Source organism: Maylandia zebra, linkage group LG13 (genome assembly GCF_041146795.1).
Source record: "Maylandia zebra isolate NMK-2024a linkage group LG13, Mzebra_GT3a, whole genome shotgun sequence".
NCBI lineage: Eukaryota > Metazoa > Chordata > Actinopteri > Cichliformes > Cichlidae > Maylandia > Maylandia zebra.
In genome coordinates, this window is record NC_135179.1 from 29329929 (window position 1) to 29356138 (window position 26210).

The window sequence follows — 26210 nt, forward strand, 5'->3', positions numbered from 1 at the left end:
AACTGTTGACACAAGAAAAAGCTAGTGAGCAAAGCTCTCACTAACAAAGGCTGTATGTTACAATGTTAGGTTAGGTTTAGAGTTTAGTCAGCTATGGCAGCGATGACTTAAAATTCAACAGAAAAAGCCTGCTGTATCGTAACACGATAAAGACTGCATTCTTACTCAGTATTGATCAAGGCCAACACTGAAGTCTTCAGACACACAAACAATATCTGCTCATATAAAACTCGAGTCTCTGCTGTGGAATGAAGAGATCTGAGCGAAGGCAGGATTATAAAATTCTCACCTTTAATCAGTTCAAAAAGTTCACAACAAATGTAACACCTTGAGAAGGGAAATCTGCCATTAGAGATTGGATGCTTATTTGGATTTATACATTCTTCCTAATTAAACTCACTGGCAATTCATTTACTCTCTGGACAAAAAAAAAAAAGCCTTTATTTGGACAAAACTCAAACAGTTACAAATGAAAAATGCAAAAATACAAAATTAAATGTAAACCCAGGTTTATTTCTCATTTTGCTCTAAAGGTAGTGTCTTGAAGCACTACTGCATGGTAAACAATCTAAATTAGTACAATTCAAAATCAAAAGCCATCTGAGTTAAACAGGAGTTGTTATAAAGATGCAACCAACCAAAGAGCCCATAAATACCTCCGCCACTTCCTTAAAACATCCCATTAATGAAGGCTCACAAATGAGCAACAATCCTCTTAGAGGAAAACAAAACGCTGATGTCGACTAGGCGACAGCACACACGCGCACACACCCACAACAAAAAGAAATAACAGAATAAGAGGAAAAAAAAAAAATGTTCCCATGGTATTAAAGATGCTATACAATTGGGATGATATGCACATATTCGCTTTTGCTTTCCCTGAAAAACCTCACGCTGGCAGCAGCAGCTCAGTTTTTTGGGTGAAGCAGAAAGTCATGAGCAACAAGACGCTGCTGCACGAGCAGCGTCTCTCAGCCTTCATTTTCCATTAGATTCACATTCTCCCACAATGCCGTGGGGCACCAAACAAGCGGTGCGTGCGCCTCTAAAAGACCACTTTCTGTCACAACACGGGTCTAGAAGCTTCTATGCCAACTCAACACATGGGCCGATTTTCACAACACCCCCGCCCTCCCCTGCCCACACCGGGTGTAGAATAGATCTATATATAAACAAAGAGATGGGAAAGAGGGAAGAACTAGGAAACAGAACCAGGGAAGTGACGGAAACTGATCCAAAACAACATGGTTAACTTGTCCTAATCGTTATAACTTCATCTTGCAGGTCTGAGAAGGGCCAGAGACCAACAGAACGTAAGCTAGATTAACAGTTTTGGAAAGTTATTACACAAAAAGTCTCCATAGAAAACGCAGATCATGTAAAAAGGACCACAGGGTGATGCGGTAATCATTTACAGAGTATTGGCATTATTTTGGTCAACAAACATCCAATGGGATGGCCCACGGCCTCCCACCACACTCAAGTGCCTCTCTTGGGTTTTGTTGTGTTTGCTGTGGTTAGGGTTAAGTTTGGAGTACTGTACAGTTAGACTGAGCAGGCGCTCAGTCACACATCTCCTCTGGGATCTCGTGAGGATTCAGGATGCCGGGCACCGACATCTGGATCTTGTGTTTCTCCTCCTGGGCCTGTCGGAGTGAAGCCTCCCTCTCCTCCAGAAAAAGGTCCGAGGTGTCCTCACCTGCAAACTCCTGAACAGCGACACAATCACAGAAAGCTGCTGTTAGCTACAAGGTTTGAAAGCCATGCTGCTTTTCTACCACAGCGACCGAGATCCTAATTTTTACTGTTAGACTGCTCAATTAACTGCAACACTACTAAACCCCCATTTGGGAGTGAGGGATCAAATACTCACTATGGGTGCTGGTAATTGAACTCACTCTTCCAAATGATGGACTTTTATTTGTAACAGGGTTAGCATGCACATGCTTTTTAATAAAAAGTCATTTAAAAGCATGTATTAGGCTCATTTCCAGCATTTCTACATTTTTATATTCTTAGAAATTTGCATGAGCCGCTCACGTTCCCTTTCTTTGAGATAACTTCCTTCTGATTGGCTGCTGCTCACAAACAAAAGATCTGATCGGCTGATTGGTTGGGCTTCTTGGGATGCCCATCATTCAGATATTCCCTTTCATTTCTTTTCGCCCTCTTAGACAAAAAACAAACAAAAAACCCAACATGCTTGACCTCAGCAATTGGTTTAACAGTATTTGATTTACTGACATAATTACCACCTAAATGTCAACTTCAGTGCACAAAAATAAACAACAAAAAATAATTATAAATAATAAATAAATAATAATAATAATCAGACCAATCAGGACACATGACACAACATTGAATGTTTCCAACAGCACCCACAAAGCTTCCATAAAGTCATGGCCGCCTGACCATGAAGTGGCAGGAAAATGTTATTTGTGGAAACAACAGCTAAGCAGTTAGCTATGTAGTCAGTGATAAGGAGAGACAAAGCTTCCATAGAGGGACAGGCTCCATGTGCTTCAGCTCAAATACACAACTGAGATACACTCAGTCTCACAACTTACACTTTGTGTACCTCCTCAACACTGAAAGGAATACTTAATACACCTCCAATCAAAGTTGCTACAGTCTGACGAGCTCACCTTTATCTGGACGAGGAAGTCCCTCAGATGCTCCTTGAAGGCAGGAATGTCCTGGTTTAAGCTGAACAGCCCTGTCACAAACACCTTCACCTGAGCACTGACAGACAAAACACACACACACGTAAGCATCGACTGAAAAACAGACTCACTTATATGCGTAATGTTCACACTCACTCCTGCAGGTGGGGGAAGGCAGTCTTAAGCAGGTTGGCCACATATTCCTGGATGAACACCTGGTTGGTGGTGGGGCTGGCGGGGTTCAGCGCTGCAGTGATCTTCCCCTCCTCCACCAGGTTGAACATGTAGGCCAGGATGGACGCGTGCATCGTCAGGCCTGCAGCACACACACACACGCACGCACACACACACACACACACAGAAAATGAATCCATCGTCTTTCCCTAATTCCCTCGTCTTTGTAAAGCCACGTTCAAATTGATTTAGTTCTCTGGGGGAGGTGTTAATATTACCTGGCCTGGTTTAGTGACTTTAATCCAGTTCAGATAATGAATGTGTCTTTTTAAAAATGTTTTTGATCCCATCACCAGGAAGATTCAACACTACAATCAACTCCTAAATAAATCAGTACTGAGTAATGTGTGATCTTTTAAGCAAGAAGTCACTTCCATTTTTCAAACTAGTGCCTTTAAAAGGTTGTACTGAACTACTACAGCCTTACTGTGATCTGAGCCAATGATTTTAACATAAACATGTTCATCTGACCTGCACAGCAGACGCCAACATTTTTTGAAAGTATAAATATCATTTGGACGACTGCAGATTCAAACAACTGAACGGCATCAATTGTGTGTGAGCTCACCAGCAGTGTGCGATGTGTCAGTGACCACAGAGAAAATGTGCTGCAGGATATCGCAGAAATACGTCTGGTAGAAACTTTGAGCGGCTGCCTCCTCCTGGGCCACATTCTGCAGCAAGGTGTACAGAATCTGCAGACCTGAGCAGCGACAAGACACAAAACAACACAAAATTATAGTTGCACATCCTTCGAAGACCACAGCAGCTTATTGTTAACAGCCGGGTTGCACAGTGATGTCGCTGTTCTGATGCACGTCTGTTTCAGTGTGAAAAGGATCACAGTGCACCTTCATGTCACGTTTCTGCCTGTGGATCCCACAGTGGGTTTTCCCATTATCAGTATTTAAGATGTTGTTGGTCAATAAGAGCATAAACACCTTAGTGTACTCATCTCTGAGCCCTTACCAGTGTCAGCCACGTTCCTCATGGTGTGCTTAAAGGCCCAGATGATGGAGTCCAGCACTAGTTTGAACTGGGCTGGAGGGATGGCAAGGAATGCGGGGAAGCAGTGCGAGTTTACAGCTTGGAGCAGGTAGAAGAAGTGGGTCCTGTGCTCTGGATACTCCTCAAAGTTCTGGTACAAACATACAAACAGATGATGAAAAATTTAAATCTACAAACCAAGTTATATCATAATGCTACACATGAAATAACGTATCAGCAGTCTAACTTAAATCTGGCCTCACACTGCTGCAGGTTTTTAGTTTTTGAGAGGCACCTGATGGGTCCCAGTTGTATTTTGGAGTGGAAACAGAGGCTCAGGTCAGAGTAAACAACAGCTGAAGCCGACTGAATTTAAGATTTTCATTTTTTTTCCTGCAGAACACAAGCACTTAACTGATAGTGACTAAAACCAATGCAGTGCTGCAGTTAAATAGATTTTTTGTTTTCTATCAACAATGATGACGTGCATGAATGTAATTATCCGCCCAGTGATTTACACACTGCAGTGAAGGCCGCATGGTAGATTGCTTATCCCAATGCAAATGAAAGCTGCTGATTTGATGACTGAGGTGTTTACTCACTACTCTCAGTAATAAAAGAGCTGCTGATAACTACGAACAGTTGAACAGACGGCCGGCCACTTGATAAACAGAAAGACAAAGACTGCTGTCTCGGTCACGTGTGCAGGAAAGATTTAAAAACAAATATCCACATATGATGCGTCAGCGGCTCACTGGGTCGTACCTTGTTGATCATGTTTAGAGTGCACTCAAAGACGGCATCAAAGATCTGGGGTATCTCGCTGGTGATGTGCCCCCCCAGCTTGTTGACAATAGTTGCCATGGTGCTGAGGACTTCAGGCTCACGGGCGGCAGGGACATTGCGTTGGTAGTCAATGAGGACGGCATCCAGCAGGGGGGGAACAAAGTTCTCACCAACCTGAAACAACAACAACAAGAGGCGTCAGCAAAGAAAGCTTTGAGTGACGCACAAAAACCTGAGCAGACATGCTTTAAATAAAACTATGAAAGGTGACCAACCCCTCAGTACAGTGACAAACTGTGAATATTAAAGGGTTGTGCAGATGCAAACACAGGGGGGGGGGCAGAAAAGTCTGCCGCAGGGGAACACAATCTTTGTGTCTGATCTAAAAATACCGATTGGATTGTTCGAAAGCTGTTCCACAGTCAGCTGTTCCACTGGCTGCTACAGTAGGAGTAACTCAGGAGGACACAAGAGTGTAAATATATCACTTCTGATATCATCAGCATTTTTAGTACAGCAGCTTTCTTCCTTCATTCTTTGTCAACATAAAGCCCCAACTGGGTTTGTCTCCTTCAGCAGTGACATATGTGAGCGCCTTTCTCACCATCTGTGGGTCGTTTGATCGGCTGACCCAGCCTGAGATCAGCTTCAGAGTCTCCCGTTTCACTGTTCTCATACTCCGGATCAGTGGCTGCTTTGTCACCATCTCACCTGCAACACAGACATTAGCAGAACATGCGACTTCTTAATGAGGATGGGAAAAAAACAAAACAACAAAAGTCTCACACATAGCAGCTGGGTCTAAATGTGTAGCTCTCGCTAAACTTAATGTGCACTGCACACCTCTCAAATCTCAGCTTTTTGTGCCAATGAAACCCATCCCATGTTACATAACACATATCTCACACGTGGAATTACCTTAATTACTGTAATGCAAAAAAAAAAACGAGAGAAAAGACTTTGTAGCTGACTAAGAGCCCACTTGGAACAGAAGTCTGCTAGAAAAATGGCTGGAATGAAGAAGTATGATATAATTACAGATCATTAAATATTATACTAGCGCTGCACCCATTTATCAGCTAAACACTGGCCCCTATTCTTCTCGATGACTGGTATCAGCAAATAAGACGTCAATTATCTGAAACAGTGGCTGATATTCATCTCATCTACCACACTGACTTAACCCTGATTGGAGTGTGATGAACACTATAAAAGTAAAACAAACAGTATAAACCTCTGAAAATCAACTCAGTTTGTGTGCTGCTTACAGAACAGCTATAACCTCACTGCTCTGACAGCAGCATGACAGTAAGCATGTTTACAACCACCTGTCTGCAGTGACCACCATGCAACTGTGACAGTCTGCTGCACGATGAAAACAAATGTGCCGGTCTTACCGTTTGTCTGAATGGCAGCAGAGATGTTCTCGCTGAGGCACTTGTACACGTTGAGCATGTCAAGGTAAATCCGTCCCAGCTGGATAACAAAGGGGTGTCCCACTGCCTTGCAGGCCCTGACATTGGTCTTAAGAATGCTGCCCAGCTGTTTGACGGTTTCTGGGTCCTTCAAGATGTCCACGTTCTCATGGACGGAAGAGGAGCAGAAGAGCCATTAACAAACAGCTTGTGTGTCTCTGAAATGTGAATAAACGGTGATACACCATCTTACCTTGGTGGCCTGCTGGATGATACTGTCCCACACTTGATTGGGCAGCAGCATATATTTCTCTATCAGGTGCTCCTGAACAGCCTGGTCGGTCTGTGCCCCGATCATGTACCCTACTGCCTCATAAAACGTGTGCACCTGTGCGTACACACAAACAAACAAAACAGTCAGCACGGACACTCAACTGGGCAAATAAGAGACAGCTGTGCCTCTCTCTGATGGATTTCTGTGGGTAAGAACACTTAATGACCTGCTGAGGCTGAAGGTCACAGATGATCGTGTTAATGTTGTTGAGGATCTCATCGATGAAGGGCATCACCTCTCCCACCTGCACCTGGATAAAGTGGCGCCGACACTTCTGGGCAATCTTAATGAAGGTGTCGCACGCCATGTCCTGAACTCCATCATGGGTCTCTGTGAGGGCAGGACAGAAAAATAAAAATGCATTAGAGCTGTATCCATCTATTCATCCATCTGTCTGAAATAGATGCAAAGAGGGAGTTCAACAAATAAAAATACTCCAGCTCACCATGCATGAACTCAAAGAGCTTGTTCACAACAGTTTTGAGGAACTTCCAGTGGGCTCTAAGAAAACGAGGGTACTGGCCAACAATGTACATGATGTTAGAGGCGATGATGGCCTTGTTGTCTTTTCCTCGCTTCTGCTCACAGAGACCCAGCAGATCCTGAAGCAAACACCAAAGGATTCACTTAGGCTTAATGTTAAACCTTATGGGTGAGACAATAATTAATATGAGGCGTAAGCATGAGTGAGGGACTGCTGTCACCTAAACCTAAATACACAGACACATCAATACCTTAATGACAGTAACAAGGAACCTCTTCTCATCCTCCTCGTGCATAGCCCCACTGATGGATCCAATGGCCCAGCACAGTGTGTTGAGGTTCTTCCAGGACCATTCAGTACCATTTACCTGGTTGTGAAGCTTCTCTGTCATTATGCGTTCTGTGTCCGCATAATCCAAGTGAGTCAGGTACACTGCAGGACAGTAGAGGAAATGTGTATCAGAGTACAGTACAGTTTCTGCTAAATTAAGAGTTAAAACTAGAGACACAGTTCAGAACCAAGACAGAGAGAGAGATAAAAACAACAAAAAAAGAAAGAAACATATATGAGAAGAAATGGCGGAATGAATTTTCCCTAAAAAACACTGACGCCTGTGTGATGAGTGACACTGATCAAGCCAATTTAGTCAAATGTAAATTTATAGTCAGTCAGTTCTACAGTCAAAGATAAAGCTTTCCCTACATCCATCCATTATTCAAACAGCTTATCCTTCTGCCAGTCTACGAGTTTCCAATCGATCTAACCTGCATTTCTTTGGATCTGTGGGGGAAAACCAGAGCACCCGGACGAAATCCACGCAGACGCACAGAAAGGCCCCAGCCAGCCGGCAGTGCTAACCACTGAGCCATGGTGCCGCCCGATTCTCCTACAATATTTAAATATTACAGTGGTGCTGAGAACAACTCGCCTAACCTGTTGGAGGATGTGTCTGATCAGTAAATACAAATCCAGCTGCTGAAGCCACTGGATGGATGCATTAATTAAGATCTATTCAAAAATATGACTTCTTGTGGTTATGATCAGTTAAACACTGCTTCTTAAGACAAGTGGCCTAGAAAAAAAGAGAGTTTAAAGCTTGATTTACAGTCCTGTGTTGAATCCCTGCAGAGCCTACGCTGCAGTAGCGTTGTCATCATTTGCATTTGTACTTGAGCGCTGCTGAGTTGCACTGGTCTGCTATCACCAGGGTAAACTGAGACAATCACATTCACTTCAAGCTAATAGTATCATACCACTGCTACATCGAAATGCAAGAAAAAGAAACCCCCCCCCAAAAAGAATTCAGAAGCGATCGAGCCTTTACACAGATTATTCGAGCTTTAAAACAAGAAACCAGCATGTACCTGCATTAGCAAAATCTTATTTTGCTAATCATTATACCTCGTTTACACAGGATTTTACTAGCAAGCGGAGACACAACTGCTGCAGCGTAGATTATGCTGCAGATTTAACACAGTACTATAAATCAAGCTTAAGGATATAAAATATTAGAAGCTATCATTAAGTCATACCAAGGGTCTCCCTCATATTCTTGTAGAGATTGATGGAATCTGTGTCCTTCATGAACTCCCTGACCACCTCCCCCTGATCATTCTCCACCACCAGGACCTCCTCTGGCTTGGCCATCCGACTTACCATCAGCAGACGCACCTGTTACTCCAGATAAAAAAAACCTGTCAGCAAGTACACAAATCAAAACACCTGCCTTTCACACACACACAGGAAAATATAGCTTAGCTTGTGTTCTCATAAATGTAAAAGGACGATACAAGTGGTTTGTCTCCTGGTTATAGTCACATTTCACACATATGGAATGTAAAATATCATTAAGTAGAAAAAAAATGTTTGTATTACTTTAGTAGCTGCTGATTTTTAGTAACACTGTAACCAGCATCTCTTTTGGCAGCTCTGAAGCAGCCACCTGTCGCTGGCCTGAGCCAAGTCTTTCTAGTATGACTGCGAGCTGAGACGCTTCAGGTTCCACAAACTGGAAACACTTCAGCAACCTCTGTGTCATCTTCACTATAAACGTAAGACATGCTTCTTAAAGAAGAGTCTGCATTTATAAACTCAACTTCAATCATGGGGCTCTGCGATCATGTATGTGGTATGAATAAATACCATCTTGTTCTAAGAGGTACCTTGGAGAGAACGGGTAGATAGAGCTGTCTGCGTGGAGGCACATCAAAGTGCTGGTTGCCAGACAGCAGAGGGGACGTGGATGTGGAAAAGGGACTCTCTCTGTAGAGCTCAGCGGCCAAGTGATTCCAATACTCCAGGCAGATTTTGAAGATCTCAGTCTCTTCCACCTCTGACACCAGCAGCATGTAGTGGAGGGCCTGAAGGAGAACCAGGGGAGTTGCAATGTAACGTGAACATGTTAGCTAATTACCATAATCTTCTCCTGTGCAGCCTATGTAGAGCAACAACAAAATACAGAATACCGTGCTTCCCTTACCTCCATTAATGTCTCTCTGAGGTTGAGCCTCTTCTCAATGAGTTGCCCGTGCTCTTTAAGGAAAGTACACAGGAACAGACTGAGGTTCTGGATGAAGTTTTGCTCGTCATCTTTCCCGTTGGCGTAGGCCAGCCGAATGTTGGTGTTCAGAGGCAGCATCTGAACAGATTAGAGTTAAAATTCATCTTAGAGTCTCAAACCGAGCAACGTGTCAGTGTGGCTTTGTCAGATGTCACCGGGTAACCCACCTGTTTGAGCTGACACATGGTCAGCGTGAAGAGGGTAACAAACTGCTCCTCGTACTGGCTGACACTCACGCCCGCAATCTCTGTCAGGCACTTCAACGTCACGTTGCGAAACATCGGCACGTTCAAGAACTGTTTAAAATAAAAAAATATATATGTTAAATATCCATTATAAATCGATTTTATGCACATCATCGAATATTTTAAATAATCACACAAATCTGCATCTTTGTGTGTTGTGTGCGTCTTTGCGGCCGCACCTTATACACCAATGTGCTGATCAGTTTGGTTTCAAAGATGTATCCCAGAGGAATCCAGTTGAGAAAACGCAGAAGTGTCTCCAGGGTGGCATGGACCAGGGGGGCATTCTGGGAATTCTCCTGAGGTGCACACAGCAACACAATCAGTAAAATCAGCTGAAGAACAAACACTGGTGTGTAACCGATGATAAAAAGAATGTACGATACAAGGAAAAAGATGAATGCATACCATAACAAACTGACACAGCTGGAATATCTGGGAGAATTCATTGCACATGCTGAAAGAAAACAAACAACATGTTAAACAGCATCTGACACTGATAATGAAAGACAAATCTGAAAGTTTCATGTACAACCTGTGCCCTGAAACAATGTAAATAACCGTGGTTCGTTTCTTTTGATCACTTTATGTCTGTTCATGTTTGGTTTCAAACCAACATCGTTTCAAAGGTTTTGCTGCACTGACAGCAGCTAACAAGTTGCCACCTACTCAAGTAACACCGCCCTCTCTTATCCCGCTCTCTCCAGTGTTACACTCCACCCATCTCATGCAGCAGTTTTCACACATGAACTTTGGGCCAGTTCAGGAGAGTCTAGTTAATATTTCTCACATTTGTCCTTCCTCACATGTAGCACACAATGGGACATGGTCTGCTTCAGACACAGTTGCACCACTGGAAAAACACTGTAGTTTAGTGGAGGGTGCTGCCTAGACAGACTGTGTAGGAGGTACCACACACGATGCCCAACTGGCCAATAGTAAATGCACTGGGTGATGTTGGGTGACTTCCAGAAAAACTCAGGGAACCAGGCCATGTAAGAAAATGGCTACACTCTGACGTCTGGTGACAGCAGAACAGGGACGTTTTGAGAAAATACATTACAGGCTTTAAGATGGCATTAAAATAAAGTGAGAGCATATAAAAGGAAGGAAATAAAAGATGGTTTTAATATTCTATCAATGTCTTTTCCTTTGGCGTTTGTGTGTATCATGTGACACGGTATTCCTGGGTAGCAGTGTATTAAATGTTTAGTCAGATTTAGTAGTTTACAGCTTGTTTAGTTATACTAGACTTGGTAAATTCAACTGCACCGAGTCTAAACATAATAAGCCTCATTTGTCATTGAATGTAGTTCCAAACAGTCAATCGGGATGACCTTCTTTAGTCATCTGAAGAGAAAAAAAAACCCAAAACATCTAAAATCTAAAATGACTTCAGCCCCAGTGGACATATTTCGGATTCTTTGGATGAGGAAACAATAAAACATGAAGCTCCCAATCACGCGAGCTTCATGTTTCAGGAACGGCCTCCCTGATCTGAACCCGAGTGGTGTTTTGTTATTGGACTTCTGTGCAAATCACAGTTTGCCCATAACAAACACCTTGTTCGAACATAAGAGTGTCCATAAGTGCATGTGGCACACGAGGTCACTGAGGCAGTTAAACAACTCCTTGGTGGCAGAGCCCCTGGTGTTGATGAGGTCCGCCCAGAGTTCCTGAAGGCTCTGGACTTTGTAGGGCTGTCCTGGTTGACACGCCTCTACAATGTTGCGTGGAGATCAGGGGCAGTACCACTGGACTGGCAGACCAGGGTGGTGGTCCCCATTTTTAAGAAGGGGGACCGGAGGGTGTGTTCCAACTACAGGGGGATCACACTCCTCAGCCTCCCTGGGAAAATCTATACCAGGGTGCTGGAGAGGAGAGTTCGTCTGCTAGTCGAACCTCAGATACAGGAGGAACAATGCGGTTTTCGTCCTGGTCGCGGAACACTGGACCAGCTCTTTATCCTCTCAAGGATACTTGAGGCGCATGGAAGTTTGCCCAACCAGTCTATATGTGTTTTGTGGACTTGGAGAAGGAATACCTCCTGTGGGAGGTACTACGGGAGTATGGGGTGTCTGGCCCATTGCTACGGGCCATTCGATCCTTATACGATTATTGCCAGCAATAAGTCGGACTCGTTCCCGGTGGGTGATGGGCTCTGCCAGGGCTGCCCTTTGTCACCGATTCTGTTCATAATTTTTATGGACAGGATTTCTAGGCGCAGCCAAGTGGCGGAGGGCTTTCACTTCGGTGGCCTCAGAATCTCATCTCTGCTTTTCGCGGATGATGTGGTTCTGTTGGCTTCATCAGGTGGTGGCCTCCAGCCCGCACTGGAACGTTTCGCAGCCGAGTGTGAAGCAGCAGGAATGAGGATCAGCACCTCCAAATCTGAGGCCATGATTCTCAGCCGGAAAAGGGTGGAGTGCCCACTCCGGGTTGGGGATGAGTTCCTGCCCCAAATGGAGGAGTTAAAGTATCTCGGGGTCTTGTTGATGTGATGGGAGCCAGAGATCGACAGGCGGATTGGTGCTGCGGCGACAGTGATGCGGACGCTGCACCGGTCCGTCGTGGTGAAGAGAGAGCTGAACGTAAAAGCAAAGCTCTCAATTTACTGGTCGATCTACGTCCCTACCCTCACCTACGGCCACGAGCCGTGGGTAGTGACCGAAAGAACGAGATTGCGGATACAAGCAGCGGAAATGAGCTTCCTCCGAAGGGTGGCTGGCGTCTCCCTTAGAGATAAGGTGAGAAGTTCAGCCATCTGGGAGAGGCTCAGAGTAGAACCGCTGCTCCTCCACATTGAAAGGAGCCAGCTGAGGTGGTTCGGATATTTGACAAGGAAGCCACCTGGGCGAGGTGTTCCGGACATGTCCCAGCGGGAGGAGGCCCGGGGCAGACCCAAGACACGCTGGAGAGATTATATCTCTCGGCTGGCCTGGGAACGCCTTGGTGTTCCCCCGGATAAGCTAGAGGAGGTGGCTGGGGAGAGGGAGGTCTGGGCTTCTCTGCTCAAGCTGCTGCCTCCGGGGCCGGGCCCCGGAGGCAGCAGAAGAAGATGGATGGATGGATGGATGGCTATTAAACATCAACAACAGTCAACTGTGCTAAACAATCAACCCACATCTTTAGATATGAGGAATATTCATAAAAAAAAATCTATGTTTATTTGATCTGTGTTTTTTTCCCCCCCATAGCAGAATTTTCAGGCAAGTACACAACTGCATATTAATAATATAAAAGAAACTGTATAACAACCTTATTGCCCTGACATTACTGATTGATAACATGGAGCCACATTTCATCTTAAAGTGAAATCCATTTTCAAATGCCAGCACAAAGACATCGTGTTTCATGAGCCTCTGAAATAATGTGGCAACACAAAGTTGCAGGACTGAACTCTTTAAAAAGTTGATTTGATTGATTTCGGTGTGAACCTTCTATAGAAAAGCTTTCCTATGCTAAGGTATGTTGGGGGTAATGATCAAAGACATTTTGGCATCCATGCTCTCAAAACTGACCTGTCTTTTAGGTGTTTGGCCTTGACCTGGGTCATTTGGCCACTAGAGAAGTCAAACACCTCCTCGCTGAGCAGCTTCAGAATGACCATGTTGTTCTGACAGAGGCTCTCGCTGGTACGACTCGCCCCCACAATGTCACTGATGAAGGTGGGCCAGTGCTTGGGCCACTCCTGCTTCAGGATCTGCAGACGTAGAGGACACAGACATGTTAGTGAGAGATGGCACACACTGAGAAGAATGTGTAATCTGAAGAAAAAAACGAGATCAAACTGCAACTCCCCATCAGTCTCAAGTCAAAAACATTTCTTTTACAAGCATCCCGTAGTGAAGAAAATGCCGTTTTTGTTAAACTCCATACTTAATTGTCCATATTGAACATAACCATTTTAACCAGCCTCCTGACGATGAACGTGGAATCTGGAGCTCTTCAGCCCCTCCAGGCCAAAACAACGTTAGCTCAAATGACGTAAACGGTGACTCATTCTCACTGGCATTAATGCAAAGTCACTTGTGAAGTCAGTGAACCAATCTCTGCCTCTCGCTCCCTCACTCACACATTCATCAAATGCAAAAACATGGGAAAAATGTCACGTTGCACATTTAGAAGCACTAAGGTCTAAGTTGTTGGTCTCATGGTCCTGATATTTCTACAACTCTGCATTTACAGATTTCAGTGCCTTGCTGAATTAAGGATACTGCCATCAACAGCTCCATGATGATTTCCACTTTGCCAGTTTTTAACTAATTTGTATGTTTCCATACAGACACATACATCCATTTTTCTGCCACACTCTTCGAGATGATATCCTTTATTATCACAAGATCACAGTCACTTTCTAAGCATCGTTTGCCTCGGCTGAGACATTCAAGTAGTACTGATGTCCCTTTTTAATGACACTGATGTTTTTTGAGCCAGATCTACCAATTAAGAGTGACATCTTCAGGTTAAAAAGAACCACTGCAAAAGAGAAGCACTGAGGCAACAACAACATAAGGTTCAAACCCAGCGTTTTTAGATTTACTGCTTCATATGACGACACCCAGAATTTTACCATTTAGGAGTCGATAATGGTCAATAATACACACCCACTTGTTTATTAGACATTAACAAAGCACTGTGTCTTTGGTAGCAAGAACCACTTTGCTCATGGACCTGTAACATGGTCTCCAGTGAAAATTATGACATTTGCTGTGTTATCTTTACTGTATATACTGCTCTGAATCAGGCTGTATAGTACATATCATAGTACTCTGTGACTCAGTGGCTCTACCATGCTCCAGGCAATGAGTACAACACACGTAGCTAGCTAAGTGAATCTCTGCTCTGATGTACGCTACTGCTGTCAGAGTGAATAGCTTCTTGGAAACTGTTTGCTGACACTTTCTTTATCCCTCTCCACTATTCACCCACATGAACGCTGAGGGTTAGGAAAACATCACAGTTATAAACACAATGAAGTGTTTCTCAGTGTTACTGAGGCTCTGTAAAGATAATACTGATAGATTTAAAAGAAAAGTAACGCACACTTTATTATTTACAGTGTAACCAATACTATATGTTTGATATAGTTAGATATTTAACAGGTCTGAAATGAAAACAAAATCTGTGGCTGAAAGTGCACAATCAAATCCTTTGTTTTAACAATTCTTGGATTCTCTGATATTGTTTTGCAAATAGAAAACATTTACCACATGCAGCTCAGACACATCTAAGCGCACGCACGCACACAGACAATAGACAGGCCACATTTTTCATTCAGTAAACTAACAGTAACAACGCAAAATGAAGAGAAAACATCCCCCACAAAGGACTGAGTAGGTCCAAAAACGAACCCAAGCAACTCTTACCTGAACAAGGATCATGTTCAGCTTGCCAATGTACACCTTCTCTTTCTAAAAAGAAATAAAAAGAAGTAAGTCAAGGAACACGTTTCAGTTACACAACCATATCCTTTAAACACATCATGAAAAGGTAAGGTATAACAAGAGAAAATGTATGAACATGTTGATGTTTGACATTTTATATAAAATTAGTAAAGGCTGGGTTTCACCCACGAGATAAAGTCACAGGTGTTTGTAACAGAAATGTCGAGGCTGGTCATGTGCATTTGAAAGTAAACACCAAGAATTGAATTTATCCTACAATTATAACCTGCAGTAAAGTAAGCCAGACACAAATAGTCATTTCTATAATGGAGAGTTATGGTTTTTAAAGCTCACTGAAATTATTCTTTTTGAGTGCTCTTTTGGAATATCCCCTCACAAAACCTCTAGTCTGGTGTATCTGGTTGGTTTAATAACCTTAATAAACTTGGTAAATATATCATGTTTTGTAGAGTTACATACTTGAGAATGATGCAAACACCTGAAACACGGCTGGAAAGTTGCTTGCTCAGCAGGAAGTTAAATACTAACTAGACATCATTTTGTTGTAGGTGGCATCTGCACTCCTTCATTTTTATGTTGTCTTCTTCTCCTCAGCTAACCTCTTGTTAAAGCAAACAAGTATTTAACAGTGTTCACCGTCTGGCTCTTCTGACTTCACATTTAAAATCATTTAAGGAACATTTACAAAGCACAAATCCTTTCCATTAATCAAATCTAAAACAAAATTTTACATTTTCCTTTACCTTTCAATTTACCCCCCTTTCTTGCTGTTTTTATAACAGCAATACAACCACCAAGAAAAATCAAGCTTCATTGGACTTAAAAACCTTAAAGCTAGGCCAGCATGTCATATTTTCATGTATCAATCTCTGTACTTATGAGAAAAACACTGCATTCTCCTAATGAACACCAGAAAAGCTTGCTGTCAGTTTAAATTTAAAACATTTTACAACTCCAGCCTTTTAACTGCTTGAGTGCTCACAATGGCTGAAACAGTGAGAAAAGCTGCTGAAGTCACCATAGTTGTTCTGAATTACACAGCACTCTTAGCAGCTTAAGTCATGGCTGCCCTACTAACCTGCCTGTTTAAAGTGCTGCTGCAATAAAACATGGACACAAATAACGAGAGAGGGAACAAGAGGCTGTTTGTGCAAAATTTTTTTAACATCGACGAGGTTATAAATTGTTATAAATTGTTTTTAAAGTGAATCTTCTAATATGTCTGACTTTTCCTTGAACCACAGGGAGGTTGTGTAAAATGTACACTTTAATCATTTAAACCCTTTGCTGAACTGCAAATAATAAGAGCCATATTAAACACCAGCATTTTATGTTTTATTATGATTTATAATATATACCCATTTAAAATTTCCCAGTGACATGCTTCCAAAATCCTGGAAACGTGGACTAAACTCTTTACAAAAGAAACTCAAACAATCAAACAAGAATCTGGTGGAACTTCTTTGCCTTTAAGCTAATTTGTAACATTACTGAGTACAAAAAATGCACCGCAGGCAGGATCTCTCCAACTTTACGATGGGGAGGGTCTCACCACCTTGTTCTTGACTGAATGGGCAAATTGCCCAATTGTAAAGAACCCGGGAGCAACTAAAAGATTCACAGAATCCAGACAAATCTCTGCACATAAGCGATAAGACTCCAATGTTTAACAGCCATGGACTTTGGGTCCTCAGACAGCACTGCACTGCTGTAGAAATTACTATGAATACAGTTCATCAATGCATTCACAAACACAAATAAAATGTTATTTAAAGAAGAACAAAAAGCTCTTCTCCAGACCTGAGCTCGTTTAAGGCAGACTGATGGGAAGTGGAAAATTATCCTGTGATCTGAATCAAAATGGGAAATTGTTCGTGGACACATGGGCACATCCCAGACCTGTGACCCACTCAAAACATCTGGGGCGTTATGGACACAAAGATGTGACACGGGCAGTCCTGAACTACTGACTATTTGAAATCCAGTCACGAGAATGGGAAACCAAATTCTCCAACTCTTACGGGGTGTTTCTAACAGAAGAGGTTTTGCAACATAGTAGGAACTGTTTTTGTTGTTCCATCTCGTACTATTACCCCAAGAATACAACCTATTTATAAAATATAAAGTTTACTCACCTCTACACTTGATGCATCAGATGAAGTCTTGATAATGAGCCCAACAACATACTTTTTTATACCTGGCAAATACACAGAGAATATCAGAAGATGTCCGTTAGCATGCACCAATAAAAATGTGTTCATCAGCAGTTGCCTGGAGCACATTAGTCAGTAACCCTAACACAATCTGCGGGCTCATAACTAGCTGAATCTGCCAATCATATCCCACATTTGTACTGTAGAAAAAAAAAAGGTGTGGTTCTCCATATACACACACTGTTGCAAAGCCAGTTTATAAACACGTGGACGTGAGCAGCAACTGCCACTGAACTTTCACAGGACAAAACCCTTTGGTCGGTTCAGTGGAAGTTCCATTTTCCCCCACGTGTTTTCACAGACATTCAAGATTGTCAAAGTGAGCAGAGCATCTTTAAAATGCGTTTTCAGCTCCCTCGCATTTCTCTCTAGACTGCAGCTGACTACGAAAATGTGTGTTTTGGTGTGGTGAGAGGAGCCGAAAACAAGGCAATACTCTGACACAAGGGGGGAAAAGACATACTTGCCAGTCGCCCTGCACTGGGTTTGCCACTTGAACAAAATTCAGGCATCTACGGTCAGAAGCAGGTAAGTCTTAGGTCAATGAAAAAATTAATTTTGAGCAAAATTATAGAAGAATGGAGGGAGGCAGAATCATCTGATTTGCACATGATTATCAAATTTATTTCATTATCACTGCTTTTTCCTCTGAAATGTTTTTCTAAATAAATTCTGTTCCACTGTGTTGAGACCTCTGCTATGTGCTAATGCTGATGTGTCCAATTGACAATTAGGCAATAATTAAAGGCTGAACATTAAGAACTTATAGCCATATACTGATAACACTGCAACACTTTATATAGGTTCATACGCACATTTACCTTGTCAACAACTTCGTGTAACGTTTAAAATTATCAATAAACATTTTGAAAATATAACTGACAGCAATTACCGCACTCCATTAACCCATCCCTCATTCCTCCCTGGGTACAATGTGGAAAAACTGGCTCAAAGCAACACACACAATGTGTCATTGATTTTAGAAACAACAACATATCCCATCAGAATAATGTAAGGCTAGACAACAGTAACAACGTATCTACTTTGTTTCCTCTCAAAAAATTTCCCTCACAAAGCATTAAAAACAAAATAGTGCTGGGGTGTTTTCCTTGTTTCCTCTCTAAAACTACTGCTCAAATGCAGAATCCAACCTTTCTGAGTAGCCAGTTCGAGTCAGTCGAGCAGAAAACAAACCAGCATGCTTAGTGGGGGAATACTCCTCAACATGGCAACCACACGTCACATTTACAAAGAAAAAAACTAAACAAAAACAAAACACACTAACACCATGGGAATAAATGTTTCAGGAATTTTTCCACAAAAGAAACTTTTACCTTCACACTGATTCCTGGGAAGAATCTTCCATCTGGTTTTGATAACCGTTTCCAGAATTTGGAGAGCATAGTACTGTAACACGCAAGGAAGAAGCAGCATTAGGACAAAGCTGTTATGACAGCATCCAACAATAAGAAGTGCCCACCTTTAATCCAAAAACAGTATGAAGTGGACCAGTCTGCAATAACTTGCATTTCTAAACTAGATTGCACTGAACCACATTTCATGCAGATTTTGTAGTGTGCAACACTTTCAACTTTCTTTTTTTTTTTAAATATACAAGCAGCATTATGCTGGAACACTGCAGAAGCCCTGCTGTTATTCTCAGCATCACACCAGACACAAAAAAAGGAGAAAAAAAAAAGAAAGAAAAAAGGCAACCCATTAACCAGCTTTGTCACAGATTGCTTCAAAAGGGAGTCAAATGGCCTAGAAGACACAACAAGGTTTAAACGCCTCTAACTAGGCTACATGGACCTTTGTAGGGTTGGGCATCGAGAACTGTTTTTAAAGGACAATTTGTTCAAGTGCAATATTGCTACAGGTTTCTTTTGTCCCTTAAACTGATTGTGCTTTAAGACCCCTTAAAGCAAATTCTGAGCCCACTGTGCTTCAGTCTACATTAAAGGTGGAGCATGCATCATACAAGTACCCACCACAGGAGTCTGTGGGATGTTCTGGGGCAACTGGACAACTGTACAGGTTTCCACTGCAGAACTCATATTACCTTTCTGACTGTTGTTCTTTTCAGGGAGGAAAACCCGCTGTGGGGTCGATAGGACCGGATATCCTAAAAATATAACCAGCGTTTCTGCTGCCAACTAGCAAGAGCAACATTTTAGTTAGAGCCTGACCAAAAAATTAGATATTGGACAATAGCCCTCTTTTCTCCACCTCAAACACACAAAATATAAAAATCAAATTTATTTTCTGCTCAGATCAGCTGGTTGTTGTGTTTGCCAACAGGGAGGCTGCAGCGCACCCACTGGTGGGCAACATGTTTGAAGGGTGTTTCTCTCACCTCATTTTCTTTTAGTTTTTACATTTTCATTCATCAAAGGATACTGACACATCGGAAAATGGGTCATATCAGCCAATCGCTACAGTGAAATAAAACAGAGGTTCAATATAAGCTCATACATACTGAGGAAGAATTTATGGATATATACTTTGTGGCTATTTTTCATACCTGTTAAAAGTGTCACAACAATGCCAACATTAACAACCATCAAACCTTGAGAACTCCTCGATACTAACAGTCTGTGTAAACACAGTGACTGTCTAGGTTGCTCACAATTCTACATAACCACTCTTTCACTAAAGGCATGCCATTTTCTCAGGTTCACAACTCTGTCATTACTTGTATGAAGTCAATCTGTTTTTTCTCTAGTTCCTGCAATTAAAAAAAGACAAAAGGAACAAAACCCAACCAACAAATAAGCAGTTTTAGCTGAAAATGCTGCAGATATCAAATATATACAAACACACATTTATTTGACACTTTTTGTAATACCAAAGGTTTGTCTCTGTTCCTATGAAAAATATAATTACAGCTCATGCAATAACTTGCCAGAACTACCTCATAACATTGTAAGTTCCTTCAGACTGACAATCCATCAAACTCAGTTGCATTTTTCAAACTGTATCTCGTGGATCAAATTTCACTGTGGCCCTCCAACAGAGACATACATTTTTTCGCTTATTTTAAAGCAGAGATTTTTTTTGGGACTGAAAGCCCTTTAAAATTGCAGTATTTTCAACATCTGAATTTTTTTTTTTCCCCAGACGCAGCATGTTCACAAAAAGCTAAAGCCACAGATCGCTATGAAATTCAAAATTGTTATCCCCACTGACAAATCACAAAACTTTGCCTTTAAAGGTCGTTTCTTTATAATAACCAGAATTTAAGGAAGTGAAGCACCAACCTAGCTACAAAAAAAGAAAAGAAAATAACAACAGTATCATGTTGTCGATACCCAACCCTAAACTCTAGTCCATTTTCTTTACAATGCTTCATTTCTAACTTAAATTCAACTTTACCTGGTGTGTCATAAAGAACAGCAGGACCACCACAGATTACACTAATTTAAATCACTTACTTGTGAAGCATAAAGAAATAAAAATATAATTTGTTAATCCAAGTTAGTTTATGATCTGATGTTACTTCAGCTGACTGTTTCAACTGTAGGGATCATCACTTGAGACCATGAGTCAATAAATTAAAAAAAAAAAAAAAAGAAGAAGAAGAAAAAAAAATAGTAGTAAGAAATGACTTGTATTACAGGATGTTATTAAAGCAAGATTAACAGTGTGCTACGGACAATGGATGCTGGAAGATTAAAGGTGAAAGCTCCTTATAACAAGCTGACTGTACACCACTCGCAGGTGTCACCTGGAGCGCTGCATTAAACTCTGCCGTGTTTTATTTCACCTTTAATTACCGGACTACACAAACCACCGCGCAAGGTAAGAAGAGAGAAATTACAAGTAGGAAACTGCGAAATGCCTTGCAACATTTCAGCTCACAGAGGTGCATCTTAAGAAGAGGCCATGACGAGAGAACTCAGCTGTACCGTTTAAAAAAAAAAAAAGAAAGAAAAAAAAGAAAAAAGGAAAAGCATGAGAGCGAGGTGGGAACAGTGCCATGATCCCTACAGTTGAAATTAAATCTTTTCGTGTCTCTTTACAATAGATCCTACTGACTGCAGCCTGCACCCACCCTCTGTCCAATGAAACAGATGCAATAAAAACGGATGAACAGAATTCAGTCAAAGGGAATTTAAAAAGGGTAGACCTTGTGGAGGCCTGCCGTCAAAGCCTAGCTGTGTCATGATGCACAGGATGACACACCCCTTCTCTTCCTATTACAAGCCATAAACATAATGGAACATTGTGATTAATATCAAAAAGTCACAACTTGAAATCATGACAATTTCAAATATAGCTACTGTAGTTAATTAAAAAACAAACAAACAAACAAAAAAAGGCAGACACCCAAAGTGCTTTGAAACTGGGCATTTTTCAAACTTATCACTGAAGATAGAATGCAGGATTCGAGAGGTGTTTACCTTGTTTCCTCAATTATCCCTATTTATTTGGCAAATTTATGAATTTTAAAGTGATATTGATACATCAAGAACTCAGATTAGTATTGAATGTCAGTATTAAAAGCAGTCTTACAAGCAAGCAAAAATAAATAAAATACAAATGAAAAACAAGTATCAACATTACTTTGAGGAAGTTGTGTATGATTTGCACTTCAATTAATTCATACCATGTAAATATTATGCTTTGATTATGGATATGTACTGGCTTTAACAGCACAATTCATCTGTAAATCTTTGACATCTGAATGGTTACAAAGTCAAACGTTTACTATTCACAACTGGTTGCTTAACTAGCGGTACCACCATGCAGAAGCAGCACAACATACACTTGCAAACAGATGACCTAGAAACACACAAGACCCAAATCTTTAAATAGTTACCAAGATTCATTCGGTTTTCTTAAATCAAAAAAACATACAACCACATAAGCAGAAATGCCAAATACACTTTACATCTATGTAAATGTTAATTATTAGCAGGTGTGGAAAGTTACTTTAACCATCTTTCATAACCCTTTATATTACCACACAAACAGGATTGGCATGCATGGAGTTTTATGATAGTTGTATTTAGAGAAGTACGTTTTAATAATACAACAGTAAGATGACAGAAAGCCTCCATTGTTTGTCTGCTAGGTTCAGATCCAACAGAATTCAGAAGGACAGGGGTCCTGCATAGCTCAGCAGTTAGGGCATGAGACAAACACTGCAAGTGCATAAAGGCTGCTTCCAACAAAAAGATCCACTACAAAGTATCTTTTATATAAATGAAAGCATGGTATAGGCTAACCACTGTGATGTAGGGTGAAGCTTTTATGTTGTTTTGTGTGCTGGCTAAAAATACTTCTTCCTCAAAGTACATGCAAGTTTCCTTTCAACAGCATTTTGCAGGTAAGAGTTAACTTACTTTGGTGTTCATGTTCTGGGAGAACTCAAGGATGGTATCCACTCTCGTCCAGGCATCTGGGTGCTCTTTTAAGTGTGTCAACACTTCTTGTGCCATTCTTTGCTGTAAATCGATGAGGATAACACTTTAGAATTAACACTGAGGTGATATGAAAAGAATTGCAAGGAAAATGCAACAGTAAAGTCAACATTGTCTGTCTTACAAAAAGTCAATGTGTTACTCTCAGGTGAATGTAAAGTGGAACTTAAAAGAAGAAATTTACAAGCAGCTTCTTTCAGATATGGTGTAGAGATAGAGAGAGAGAGTGAGAGAGAGAGAAAAGGATAACATACCTGTGGTCCTACCCCATGATACAGACAGTTCACCACATTATCCAGCAGATTGATATCCAGTTTCTGGTTGAAGTCCAGCAGCTGCTGTGCTGCATGGTCTGCTAACATTGTCATAACTGCTGGCATAGAGCTCTGCAACAAGGACAGGGGGCGGGGGTCATGAGTGCACAGAACGCATTTAACAGACAAAGTCATGTGAACTGTGTGTTTAGAAACCATTCTTAACAGCTGACCGTGTAACAAACATCTGCTAGACCAACCACTGAGATGTCATTTTAAGATATTAGGCTCATGGTGTCACATGCCTGTCATGTTCAAAAAGTACAGGAAAGCTCCTGGTTCCTTTGCTGGACTCCGTTTAGGAAACTTCAAACTGGCTGAAAATGCTGGACATAGTACTCTGGTTTACACCAGGAGCCCAGGGACTCGAGCAGCAAAAGCCAAAATAACTTAAAATCAATCTCAGTATAATTCCAAACCTTTTATTAGAGAAAGAGAGTTACAGCGCCACGTTATTTTTAAAAAAAAAAACAGGCCAGTATTGATCCGTAAACAGATGAGTGCACTATTCAGAAAGCCGAAGTCAATGACACTGCGCTTTTGCTTTAAACAAACAACTTAACAGCTGACTCAGACACAGTTACAAGCAGGCTTTTAATCCGTCCGTGGTGCCTGCGTTGTTTCACTAACCAAGCACTCATTTCTACAACTGCATTAGTATCATTAAATGAGCCACGTGCCGCATATGCTATCCGACGTCACGTTGTTTACGTCTGTAAAACACCGAGCACACCGCGAATGACTGGCAGCAACAGTTAAAAAAACAACAAACGCATCTTACAACCACGTCTACCTAGTAGCATCACCCGCTAATTTAAAAAAAAAAAAAAAAGAGAGAGAGAGAGAGCGAGAGCACAAGCGCGTCTCCCGCACACATTAACCAGCCACTAGGATTCACCCCACACATGTGCTCCCTCACTGCTCACTCCAACCACTCCCACCGAGGATACCAGGGACGGAGGGTGCTCATAAATAAATTTTACTCGCTGTGTCGTCACCGCTGTTTAGAGAAGTTAGCGCTTCTTGCTGCGACTCTACTCCAAAGACTAGAAACGATTATGGGCCATTTTCCGGTACAGTACGGTAAAGTTAATACTGACGCCGTTTAGCACCTAGCAACATCAACTCGACATCCGCTCGCATCACGTACACGAGTGATGCTGCCTCGGTGGGAGAGGCGCGGATTTAATCTCACGCAGTTTGGTGCTCGTCTGCAGCGTCGCACGTAACGTCAAAAGAGGTAGCCTGATTATGCGTTTAGTTCAGTAAAGTTACAACACTTTCTCTGACAGCCAGCGTTAGCTTATTTTTAAGTGGCAAATGCTAGCAAGCGGACAGCCGATGGCTATTTGGTTATCCCCACTGATGCCATTGCATTCTGAATTAGCATGTCGTTACATGAGCTTAAAGGCAAATTACAAGATAACACAGGTTAATGTGCACACCAAGATGCATTTTATTCTCTATAAAGGGTAAAGCCAAGACACGTTAATCACAGCATGGCAGGTTCGTACTTCACCCCAGTTACCTACCTAATATCCGAGGCTCTGACTGAAAAGAGTGGCGTTTGCCAAAAAAAAAAGCTACTAGGTACTTTGAGTACTTCAGAGTATCTGATGATTACAAAAGATTTCCTATCTCTGCAGCGTTGACTATCTCCAGCTCCAGTAGTGAATGATGTCTGGCTGGTAAGAACCACTGATGTGGATTCCAAAACTACTATCACAGTAGACCTAACAATCTGTTACTCCGATACATTTTACGAAACTAAGTAAACCTTGATTCACTAATTTATTCTTTACTCTAATAATTTTCCAGCAGGGTGGTATAGAGGTTGTGTGCCTGCGCCTCCTCTCTTCTCTCCTCTCAAGCAACTAACTCGCAACCGGTTGAAACCGGTTCAGACTGGGAGATTCCATCTCGGTTTAGTTTTCAGCCGATGGCGCCGCGTAAAGTTTGGACTTAGGTTACGCCCAGGCCGCGCTGTGATTGGCTGTGTCTCTGGCGAAGACTTCCTACTTGGCGTCCCATTGAAGGATCGGCCTGTCAGTTTATTTCAATTCGCACAAGCGCCCACGCGACTACTCCGCCCGGAGAGAAAAAGAGGGCAGACTCCCTTGCAGAATGGACTTCTACACGACTCCGTTTTACAGAATGGCGAATAACTTCTCGACCCGACTTTCGTGTCAAAACTGAGCTTTAACATAAACATTTCAATTATTTGAGCAATTACAAGAAATAACTGGAGCGCGAGCGTGCAGCACGCGGAGCAAAAGTAATGGCGTTTGATGTTTGTTATCCATTTAAGCCTCTCTGTGGAAGTTTTGCTATTTTGAAGCCAAATATAGCCAGAAGGCAGAGTGCCTAGTTCATGCAGGTAGCCTGTTGGTTTGAATGATGTGATAAACCGCAACTACCATTCATTTTGCCTGTTGCTCGTAAGCTGGTAATTTTCCACCAGCCACGAGTGGGCGTGGTTACATGATCATGAACGCACGGGGTTAGAAAAACGACCTGGAGCAGAATTTGTTTCCCCGAATGGGTAACGCTACCAAAGTGAACGGGGGACATTATGTGTATATATATATATATATAGTGTCAGCAGCAGCCGGACGGTAAATGCAGAAACGCTGTCTTGTATTTTCCTATTTGAGCGCCATATATTCAATGCACCGCTGTCAATGGAGGACGCAAACGTGACAGCGTTTTTTTTCCCTCCTCTGTGGTCACGTGGTCCAGCGCGCTACTTGATGGAAAAATACTGGATTTGGTGTGTAGCGGAGACAGTACACAGCCCAGTAAAGTCATTCTGAGAGGATATTTCGAAGGGCGTTTTGAATGTTTACCCAGCAACACTATCTACCGCTCATTCTTTATGTTTCTTAGAAACCTGTAAGACTCGCTTTTTATTATTATTATTATGATGATGATGTCAAAGTAGTCAGAGGTGGGAAGTAATATCTATTTTTAAAGTCCAAGTCGGACTGAGATGCACGTCAGTCAGTGAAATTGCGCAAACTGCAAGAAAATCCATTACCAGTCGGGTTGTTTCAGAGTTGCACGCTGCTCATGAGAAGCGTACGTGTTATGTTATAGTGCATGTCATGATGATACACTACAAGGGGAACTGACTGCACACAA

At 42.0% G+C, this 26210-nt stretch overlaps 1 protein-coding gene across 4 annotated transcripts; it reads right to left on the bottom strand.

The window, feature by feature from the left end:
* Positions 1–269: 269 nt before the first annotated feature.
* Positions 270–24930, bottom strand: xpo1b (exportin 1 (CRM1 homolog, yeast) b). 4 transcript variants are annotated; one of them, XM_004554596.6, is made up of 25 exons: positions 24602–24930; positions 23010–23141; positions 22678–22779; positions 18664–18736; positions 17252–17313; positions 15078–15122; positions 13230–13411; positions 10117–10165; positions 9888–10007; positions 9631–9759; positions 9383–9541; positions 9066–9263; positions 8436–8574; positions 7154–7335; positions 6865–7021; positions 6586–6749; positions 6339–6473; positions 6068–6251; positions 5275–5381; positions 4650–4844; positions 3867–4035; positions 3466–3600; positions 2820–2979; positions 2646–2742; positions 270–1709 (listed from the first exon to the last, which is right to left on the bottom strand). In XM_004554596.6, exons 2-25 carry the CDS (start codon positions 23133–23135, stop codon positions 1563–1565), a joined length of 3216 nt encoding a protein of 1071 aa, XP_004554653.1. In that variant the 5' UTR covers positions 23136–23141; positions 24602–24930; the 3' UTR covers positions 270–1562. The 4 variants fall into 4 exon arrangements, with proteins under 4 accessions (XP_004554653.1, XP_004554654.1, XP_004554655.2 ...); XM_004554597.6 differs by lacking the exon at positions 24602–24930 and adding an exon at positions 23315–23838; XM_004554598.5 differs by lacking the exon at positions 24602–24930 and adding an exon at positions 17793–17841 and having other exon boundaries at positions 23010–23033.
* Between the last annotated feature and the right edge of the window lie 1280 nt (positions 24931–26210).

Bases quoted from the DNA above. Each gene is read 5' to 3' on its own strand.
- xpo1b (XM_004554596.6), bottom strand. From the start codon at position 23,135: ATGCCAGCAGTTATGACAATGTTAGCAGACCATGCAGCACAGCAGCTG. The intron at 10,008-10,116 runs GTATGCATTCAT...TGTGCACCTCAG, and splicing joins AGCTGTGTCAGTTTGTTATG to GAGAATTCCCAGAATGCCCC. The intron at 2,980-3,465 runs GTGAGCTCACAC...TGTGTGCTGCAG, and splicing joins TGACACATCGCACACTGCTG to GCCTGACGATGCACGCGTCC.